The sequence below is a fragment of the Mauremys mutica genome, chromosome 2, assembly GCF_020497125.1.
Source record: "Mauremys mutica isolate MM-2020 ecotype Southern chromosome 2, ASM2049712v1, whole genome shotgun sequence".
NCBI lineage: Eukaryota > Metazoa > Chordata > Testudines > Geoemydidae > Mauremys > Mauremys mutica.
In genome coordinates this window covers 37,757,860-37,768,280 of record NC_059073.1, presented here as the reverse complement: position 1 = coordinate 37,768,280, position 10,421 = coordinate 37,757,860, and the positions used below count along the sequence as shown (strand labels likewise).

The 10,421-nt window shown below is 45.7% G+C and overlaps 1 protein-coding gene across 4 annotated transcripts in view; it reads right to left on the bottom strand.

Moving 5' to 3' along the window:
* Positions 1 to 301: 301 nt before the first annotated feature.
* The window catches only part of DPYS (dihydropyrimidinase), a 48,372-nt gene continuing 38,252 nt past the window's right edge, over positions 302 to 10,421 (bottom strand). For 3 of the 4 annotated variants that reach the window (XM_045004947.1, XM_045004946.1, XM_045004944.1), the window contains 3 exons: positions 7,509 to 7,716; positions 3,977 to 4,082; positions 302 to 525 (listed from right to left, as the gene is read on the bottom strand). In XM_045004947.1, coding sequence (XP_044860882.1) covers positions 4,005 to 4,082; positions 7,509 to 7,716 — 286 coding nt within the window. In that variant the 3' untranslated portion in view covers positions 302 to 525; positions 3,977 to 4,004. The remainder of the gene's footprint in view (positions 526 to 3,976; positions 4,083 to 7,508; positions 7,717 to 10,421) is intronic. The other variant, XM_045004945.1, reaches the window with a different exon arrangement.

Genomic DNA, 10,421 nt, shown 5'->3' with positions numbered 1-10,421 from the left:
TGTGCAGAAGCTCAGACCAGACAATTATAATGGTCCCTTGCGAGCCTTAATCTGTGAATTTGTGAACACAGAACTCCTCTCTACCATGTGAAGCAAGATAATTAGACTTAATCTATGGTGGCTTTATAGGGCAAGAATAAAGAAAACTTGTGTTTAAGCCCTAGAAAGGAATATATTGCCTTATTATTTTGCTAGACTACATGATGTTTTTAAAAAGTAAAATGTGAAGAAATACCATCCCAGCAGTCAGAGTTTAAGATTTTGCAGAGTAGCTGTCGTGTTAACATAGCTTTGCTTTTTGTGTTACTCTGCTGTTATAAATGTTTGGTTCAATTAACTAAATTCCTTCAAAGCAATTACCAGAATGACAACATTCACTCATTAAAGCATATTAAGATCTGTAGTGCCTATTTTTGCAGCTGGTAAATTTTGGCTCTTCAAAAGTTGATGCTGGACTTGCTCACGACGGGCACCAGAATGCATTGCTTAGATGGGGCAAGCAGGATGATTTTCATCTGGTTTTATCTACAGAGAAACAAGGAAGACAATATGATACAATCTTTCAAAAGACAGACTCGCTATTTTGCCATTTGTCTCCCAAAGTGGTAATAACAGAGGGAGAGCACTAAGAACTGGAAAGAATGATTACAGCTCCCTTGCTCTGTTGCAGCTTTAGCCTTTGTTGCTCTCTGTTACAAGAGCTCACTCCCTTATGACAGAGGAAAACAAATAACATGCTGTTCATTGTTGCTCTGGATGAAGCTTCACACTGCTGGAGACGTTCACAGTATCACAGAAATAAAAGATAGAAAAGATAAGTTCATAATTCTGCCATTGCAGGTTTGTTCCCAGCAGTATATTGATTCATTAGTGCCTTCTATAGCTGCATTTTACGTGAGGCAAGTAATGGCGCTTGTTTACTGTCCCTATGGGATACTGTTCCACAGGCTAGCAGACCTCACTATTAGCAAATTTCTCCCCCAATGTTCAGCCTACGTTTTCCTTTGCTTACTTTCATCTGATGACTCCTACGTGCCTGGCCCATCTTCAATTATTCCCCTGCCACGGGGCATACACCTTTCACACACAGGGGCGGCTCTACGTATTTTGCCGTCCCAAGCATGGCAGGCAGGCTGCCTTTGGCGGCTTGCCTGCAGGAGGTCCCCGGTCCCGTGGATTCGGCGGCTTGCCTGCAGGAGGTCTGCCGAAGCCGCGGGACCAGCGGACCCTCTGCAGGCATGCCACCGAAGGCACCCTGCCTGCCGCCCTCGCGGCGACCGGCAGGGCGCCCCCTACGGCTTGCCGCCCCAGGCACACGCTTGGCGTGCTGGTGCCTGGAGCCACCCCTGTTCACACACTTGTTGTTTGTGGTCATTTTGCCCCCTCGTTACTGTTTAGTGAAACTATAACTTTTAAAAAAATTCTTTCTGAGTCGATCCCTTCTGCTTCTTAAACACTTAATGGTATTTTTCTGTAGGAAAGAAAATATGTGACCAATACTCTTTTAGTGGAGCCCATCTTCCTTGAGGAAAAGGTGCTGAAGTAGGGCTGTAATAGTCACCACCAAAAAAAAAGGACATTTACCAACAGTTGCCACAAGCAGTATCTGAAATAAACCTGCATTGCTCTGTTTAGAATAGGGAATAACAAAAAGAACTGTAACTTAGATACTAAGGTGTGGTAACTTGTTTAATGCAACTCACTTTACTAATGCACATTGTACAACTGTTTCCACTTAGCATGCTTACTAAAGAGTATGAAATGTATATCATCATCATCATACTTGGCAATTACACAGTGTCTTTACTCACCAAAGCATTTTATACACAAACATACCTATTAGATAGGTAGGGCCTTCTTATGCCTTTTGAATATATGGGGAAACTGAGACAGACAAGTTAAATGACTTGCACTAAGTCACACAGTGAGTAAGAAACAGAACTGGGGCTAGAGAAGATTCCTGCTCTGTCATTGGGGCTGCACTGCCTTATTATCATACAGTCAGTCAGCTGATATTAACTCCTTTCTTCTGTCTTCTATCTTCTGACATGGAGCTCATCTGTCTCTTCCTGACAGATGTTTATGTGCTTGCCAGAAATATTATAGCCCTTGGCAAGCAGGGCTGGTTCTAGTGTTTTTGCCGCCCCAAGCAGCAAAAAAAAAAAAGCCACAATCAGCAGAACTTTGGCAGCAGCTCTACCGCCGCCGCTTCGTTTTCCAGTGGCAATTCGGCGGTAGGTCCTTCCCTGGGGACTGAGGGACCCGCTGCCAAAGAGCTGGATGTGCTGCCCCTCTCCGTTGGCCGTCCCAAGCACCTGCTTGCTGCGCTGGTGCCTGGAGCCGGCCCTGTTGGCGAGTGTATTGATTATGAAACAGGGCGGGGGACTGGTAACATTCTTTTTTTTTTAAGCTAATTTCACTAAAAAACATCAAGTTATTTCAAAATTTTCTGTAAAATTCTGTGTTGGATTTTGAGCCATTCTGTGTTCAGATTTTGTTACTGCTCCTTTTGCTCTCTCAGACCTTTTCTATGCTACTGTAGAATGATGACACTAAACTTGGAGGAGTGGTAGATATGCTGGAGGGTAGGGATAGGATACAGAGGGACTTAGACAAATTAGAGGACTGGCCCAAAAGAAACCTGATGAGGTTCAACAAGGACAAGTGCAGAGTCCTGCACTTAGGATGGAAGAATTCCATTCACTGTTACAGACTAGGGACCAAATGGCTAGGCAGCAGTTCTGCAGAAAAAGACCTAGGGGTTACAGTGGACGAGAAGCTGGATATGAGTCAACAGTGTGCCCTTGTTGCCAAGAAGGCAAACGGGATTTTGGGCTATATAAGTAGGGGCATTGCCAGCAGATCGAGGGATGTGATCATTCCCCTCTATTCGACATTGGTGAGGCCTCATCTGGAGTACTGTGTCCAGTTCTGGGCCCCACACTACAAGGAGGATGTGGATAAATTGGAAAGAGTCCAGCGGAGGAAACAAAAATGATTAGGGGGCTGGAGCACATGACTTATGAGGAGAGGCTGAGGGCACTGAGATTGTTTAGTCTGCAGAAGAGAAGAATGAGGGGGGATTTGATAGCTGCTTTCAACTACCTGAAAGGGGGTTCCAAAGAGGATGGATCTAGACTGTTTTCAGTGGTACCCGATGACAGAACAAGGAGTAATGGTCTCAAGTTGCAGTGGGGGAGGTTTAGGTTTGATATTAGGAAAAACTTTTTCACTCAGAGAGTGGTGAAGCACTGGAATGGGTTACCTAGGGAGGTGGTGGAATTTCCTTCCTTAGAGGTTTTTAAGGTCAGGCTTGACAAAGCCCTGGCTGGGATGATTTAGTTGGGGATTGGTCCTGCTTTGAGCAGGGGATTGGACTAGATGACCTCCTGAGGTCCCTTCCCACCCTGATATTGTATGATTCTAGGATTCTACTGGGGTAAGTCAACCTAAGTTATGCTACTCCAGCTACATGAATAACGTAGCTGGAATTGACGTACTCTAGGTTAATTTACTGCAGTGCCTACACCGCGCTGCATCAATGGGAGACGCTCTCATTCTGGTGGAGTACCGGAGTTGACCGGAGAGCGCTCTGCGGAGACCCACTAAATCGACTCCACTGCATCCATTGCAGCAGCGTCAATCCCCGTTAAGTGTAGCCAGGGCCTCAGATATAGCTCCCTTAAAAAGGGGTGTGTTATCTCAGCAATGGACTTTGCTCAACTTTTTCCTTGTTCCTCAGATTCAAGTTTCATTCAAGCACTGAATTCATCCAGGCTCCAGCTCAGTTATCCCATAGGATTTCCTCTGTTTGGAGCTTTCATCAGCAAGAGCTCTCCCAAGCATGGGCTATAGAACCTGCCATATGTTTTCATCACTCTCCAGGAGTGTTCAGCCCACACAAACCTGTCACATACAAGAGGGGTTGCAATATTTGTTCTGCATATTTTCAGAAAGGGAAGTAGGAAAGAGTTACCTGGGAGAGACACGCTTTAGGGATACGTCTATTTTCCTCCCCTGCTGGACTGGACTGAGCCCACTTCTCCATATGGTGCTCGCTCAACAGGGACAGGCTGGCAAACCTATAAGAGAACAGTTCAGCTCTTTCTTATTTGTTTCCCTCTGCATTTGCAAATTGCACACAACCGAAATAGAAGCCTGTTATTTCCTAGCTCCCAACCTACAGTATTTCAAAGTGCCCAAGAGAGTCTGACACTCAGCTCCTATCAACCTTTAATTGGGGTAGGTTGGCTTATTCCCTTAAGTGCTGTTGAAGCCATTTTTAGGAACAGTTGGCCTTCTCCCATCTCATTTTACTGTCACTCCTCTACCATTCCCAGCCCATAATCTAAACAGGACCTAGAGTGTTGGGGACTCTCTCAGTAACCAGTCAATGTTGTTCTGACTACAGGCAAGACAAGTGGGTGCAAGATGTCCCCTGCCCTGTAGATCTGCACACCACCCCTCCAGCATTTCTAGCTCTTGTCAGAAAGAGATCAGGTTTGGTTGAAGTAGCTTGTAAAGACATTTGCTCTTCATGTTTTGTTTAGGGAAAATTCTCCCTAGTTCTTTCTGATGGGAAATGTAAACTGGCAGTTACTGTAGTCTCAGAAATCCTGTGACTGCCAAGTCTGTCCTTAGCTCAATTGTGAATTTGCCTCTGAAAAGATACATACAGTCCAGTTTTGTTCTTTTGTTTTTCCAGTGCCACAACTAATCTCAATCCCATCTATGGGTGGCTGGTTTAGCCATAATACCAGAACCTGGATGTAATGGTGTTCTGACACCAAGTCTCAGCACTGCTGTGGAGACCCGCTAAATGAGCCTCTCATTATGTATTAAATAAATCATGGACCTGTCCCAGACGTGTAGATGAACATCCTGTGTATTTGCTGGTGTAATATGGCTCCAGAAAAGGTTTCAGTAGTAAACTACCATTAGCATTAAGTGTCATTTATTTTGCATTAGAAACCCACAGTGCCAAAGATAAACAATGAAGACCGAGTACTAGTAATAAAGTGCCCTGGCTTGCAAAGTGCTGAATGCTTCTAGCTTCCAATGAAATCAGTGGAATTCAGGGCACACAGCACCTAGCAGGTGATGCTCAGCACCTCACAGGATTGGGCCAAAGGTAACAGTTGTTAAGCAGAGCTGTGGAAAAAGCTTGACTACTTTAGGAATGGTTGAGAAAGTACAATATAGAGATGCATTATGTAAAGCAGGGGTTCCCAAACACAAAATTCTTATAAACATTGAAAGGGGAACATAATTAATAAAAGAACTTAGGGAGAAGTTTAAATGATTTCAGGGCAAATATCATGCAAAGAATCAAGAATACTCTGGGTCAGATCCTCATTTGGTGTACATCGGGATAGCTCCATTTTACCCAATTTACACCAATCTATACCATCTATATAAGAACTGTATATGATCCAGGCCTTCTTTTTCATTTGTGAAGCTAAATAAACCGTAATCTTCTTTTAATTCTCCGCAAAAAGAATATATGTTTTTAGGAGGTTGGCAGAGAGAAAAAAGCATTTTGTAACCCTATTTGTATTATGTATGTTAATTAGCAGGCAGGCTACCAATTCCTACAGGAAATGTGTTTACAGAGAGGAAGTCAGTTGGGAGAGAGAGAGAGAGACACCCACTTAACCTTTGGCACATATATTTCATCAGGCCAGCAAGAGGGAAGTACTGGAGCAAACAATATGCCCAATTAATTGGTTTGGAAACATTTCAAACAGCAAAAAGCTCACACAGATGTTGATCTGTTTCAGTGCTAAGAAAGTGTTGTGAATATTATTGATTCAGGGCAGGATTTTCAAAAGCACCTAAGTGCTTTAGAAGCACACTTCACTTAGGTGTTTTTGAAATCTCCCCTTCCTCCCCCTGAGTCAGCAGTGCTAAAGCAGCAAAAATATTTCTCATGACCAGTACATGACCAGTGAACAGGCATAAAATAGTCAATCTAAGTATTTCACAGATTTCCTCCTTTAGTAATTTAGACACTGAGAACTTGATGATGGAAAATGCTGAGCATCAGTTTGATCCAGCAAAGCATTAAGCACATGCTTAACTTTAAACATATGTGTAGTCCTACTACTGGAACTGCATTGCTGGATCATAGAATCATAGATATGTAGAACTTCTAGGGACCTCGATAGGTCATCTAGTCCAGTCCCTTGCACCGAGGCAGGACTAAGGATTATCTAGACTGTCCCTGACAAGCATTTGTCTAATCTGTTCTTAAAAATCTCCAATGAGAGTCCACAATGTCCCTAGGTAATTTGTCCCATTGCTTAATCTGGTCCTACAACATGCTTGCAACCCCTCCCAGCTTGGTATTGTCTGCAAACTTTGAGTGTACTCTCTAAGCCATTATCCAAATAATTTATGAATATATGGAATAGAACCAGACCCAGGACAGCTCCCTGCGAGACCTCATTTGATATGCCCTTCCTGCTTGATTGTGAACCATTGATAAATGGTGTAAGTAAACTTTTCCAACCAGATGTGCACTCACCTTATAGTAAATTTATCTAGACTATATTTCCCTAATTTGTTTATGAGAAGGTTATGTGAGACAGAATCAAAAGCCTTACTAAAGTTGAGCTATATCACATCTACTGCTTTCCCCTTAGCCACAAGGTTGTTACCCTGTCAAAGAAGGATTTTAAGTTGGTTTGCCATGATTTGTTCTTGATAAATACATGTTGAGTGTTTCTTATTTTCTTCTACATGCCTACAAATTGATTATTTGCTCCATTATCTTTCCAGATACCAAAGTTAAGCTGACTGGTCTATAATTCCCTGAGTTGTCCTTATTCCCCTTTTTATAGGCAGGTGCTATATTTGCCCCTTTCCAGTCCTCCATAAATTCTCAAAAAGATAATCACAATGACTCAGAGATCTCTTCAGCCAGTTCCTTAAGTATTGTGGGAGGTATTTCATCAGGCCCTGCCAACCTGAAGACATCTCACTTGTTTAAGTTAAGATTGTTCTTTACCTATTTGAGCCTCAAATCCTACAGTCTTCAGCACCTTGCAGGATTGATCCCTGACTATCTAACTATGAAAGAGCTAGAAAATTGCTGATCTTTTTTTCACAATTTAGGATCTCATTCTGTGAGGTGCTGAACATCTATAACTTCTGTTAGGTCAATGGCGATTACAGGTGCTCAGAGCTTTTCATGATTAGATCAGTGTGACCACCTGTACAATAAATGGGACCAAGATTTCAAAGGCACATGATCCCAACCTCCAACTTACACTGATATACCTGAGAACTGGAGTTAGCCCCAGGTGTTTGTGTGTGAAAAGAGGAAGAGCAATAAAACTCCAACCTACGGGTTCACTTTCTTCAGTCTGGGCACATTTTGTTCACAAAGGCAAGTGAAATAACCACAAAAAACGAAACTTCTCCCCCCACACCCCGCCAAAAAAGCTACTTTTCCTCATATTGCACAAAGATTGCAAGTGCTACAGCAATGTATTGTTTTAACTAACCTCATCCTGCTGCTTGATTCTTTTGTAGACATATTCAGGGAATGGTTTACGTGTAATGTATTTTCCGTCTCCTGCTGTGACATTGAAAACTCCATCTTTGTACACCACTTTGCCTCTTGAAATTGTCACAACTGGGAGCCCATGGCAGATCATTCCTTCAAATATATTGAAATTGTTGGCATGGTGATGTGTCTTTGCAGATATAGTCCTGTGTTTTCAAAACAAACAGAAACCCAAACAAATTACTATTATCCTTACATTCTACTCCAACATGAAGCACCAAGAAATGGAGGGGGAAAGAATTTAGCAGTATTATTAAACTGCAGCTTTGCACTATAGATCATGGAAGCAGCTGTAAAAATAGAATACAGCATTAACATTTTATTGAAAAGTAATTGCATTTCAAAAGAATAAAAAGGGGTTTCAAATGAAAGGGACTTTGCAGCCTTCAATGCAGAATTTTCCACTGCAAAGAAGTTAGTGTAAAAAAAAATCAGATCTTTATTTTTGGACTTCTCATAATTTAACAAATAAGTCTACGTTCAAAATCACAGCCTGGAAAAAATGTGTCTTTTCAACCAAAGTGAGCTCGCAACCCCTGGTTTGAAAAGTTTGGCTCTAGCAAGTGAGAGATTGAGAAGTATTAACAAGACAAGACCTTGGAGAATCAGAATATGGTAACGAATATTGGTCACTGCTAGACTGGCCTGGATTTGAACTGATGACCTAGAGCTCAACACCACATCCCTACGCTATGTTACTTTACTGGGGCTATGATAATACTACTTTGCACTTTTGTAGTATCATTCCTCCAAGGATATAAAGCAATTTATGTTAATTAAACATCACAATACTTCTTTGAGGTAGATGAGCATTATTATCTTCAGTTTATAGATGGGTAGACTAAGAGACAGAACTAAGGGTACAGCCAGTGATGAGTTGCCAAAATCTTAACAGCCGGTTCCCTATAAAAAGTTCTGATTTAAGGGATGTGCCACAGTATGTATTTTTTGTACCAATAGGGTTGCCATACATACGTAACATTTTTAAATTTTAAAAATTCCTCCTGGACAACGATTTAAGAACCAAAAAGCCTGATATGTCCAGGAAAATACGGACGTATGTTAACCCCACCTAAAGTTCTTTTTTTAAAAAGATGGGCCTCAACTAGAAATGAGCTCCGGTTCACATGTGTGGGTCCCTGCCACTCCCTGAGGGTGTGCTAGGGTGACCAGATGTTCCGATTTTATAGGGAAAGTCCCGATTTTGGGGTCTTTTTCTTATATAGGCTCCTATTACCCCCCCACCCCCTGTCCCGATTTTTCACACTTGCTGTCTGGCTGCAGACAGGGGCATGGGGCAGGGCTAGCTGGAGGCAGGAGGTGCGGGACTGGCTGCAGGCAGGGCAGGGGGTGTGGAGCTGGCTGGAGACAGGAGGCTGCGGGGGTGGCTGGAGGCGGAGGGTTGTGGGGCTGGCTGGAGGCAGGGCAGGGGCTGGCTGGAGGTGGGGCTGGCTGCATGCAGGGCAGGAGGGAACGGGGCTGGCTGGAGATGGGGGGTGGGGCTGGCTGGCTTCGGGCAGGGGGTGCAGCAGGGGCTGGCTGGCTTCGGGCAGGGGGTGTGGCAGGGGCTGGCTACAGGCAGGGGGTGCAAGGCTGGCTTCAGGCAAAACTGGGGGTGCAGGGCTGGCTGTGGGCAGGGCAGGGGGTGCAAGGCTGGCTGGCTTTGGGCAGGGCCACAGGGCGGGGTGCGGCAGGGGTTGGCTGGAGACAGGGCAGGGGGTGCAGCGGGGGCTGACTGCGGGCAGGAGGTGCGGGGCTGGCTGGAGACAGAGGATTGAAGGGCTGGCTGGCTTCGGGCAGAGGTGTGTGGCAGGGGTTGGCTGCAGGCAGGGCAGGGGGTGCGGCAGGGTCTGTCTGCAGGCAGCGGGTGCGGGGCTGGCTGCAGGCAGGGCAGGGGGTGCGGCAGGGGCTGGCTGCAGGCAGGGCAGGGGGTGCGACAGGGGCTGGCTGCAGGCAGGGCAGGGGGTGCGGCAGGGGCTGGCTGCGGGCAGAGTGGTGGGTACTCACGGGGAGAGACGCTCGGAGCAGCAGGACGCGGCCCAGGCCCAGCAGAGCAGCTGGGGACCCACCAGGCAGCAGCGAGAGCCCCAGGGCCAGGGGTTGGGGGAGCAGCAGCAACAGGGCCCGTGCCCAGGGCCAGGCAGCAGGCCACATGGCTCCTGCAGCGCAGTGCCTCCGGTGGCCAGAGAAGGAATTACATCACTTCCCGGCCAGAGCCCATCAAAGCCACAGCGCCCCCTCACAGGAAAGTGGGTTAACAACCAGTTCTAAAACGGCTTCAAAATTTAACAACCAGTTCACGTGAACCGGTTTGAACCATCTCCAGCTCACCACTGGGTACATCTACCCAGTGAGTGGTTGCAAATCTCAGAGGCCAGACCAACAGACTTGCGCTCACGCTATGGCACTAAAAATAGCTGCGTAACTGTTTGGGCTGGAGCTTGGGGTCTGAAGCTTAAGGAAGGGGAGGGGCTTCAAAGCCCAAACTCCAGCCCAAGCCACAATGCCTACAGAACTATTTTTAGTGCCATAGCCCAAGCCCAAGTCTGTCAATCAGGCCTGTGACACTTGCTGTATAGATGAACCCTAACACGGGGTCCCCAACACAGTGCCTGCAGGTGACATGGCGCCCACCAGGGCATCTAACTGTGCCCACGTACTGGCCGGCAGACAAGCATTCGCCGAAATGCCACCAACAAGCTGCATCATCCAGAGGCGTAGCTGCTGAAATGCGGCATTTTGAGGGCGATGCCTATTCATGTTGCTGCATTTCGGTGGATGCTCGTCCGCCGCCACAGTCCTCCATGGCGCGTCGTCTGGCACCTGCCAGATGAAAAAGTTTGGGGACCAC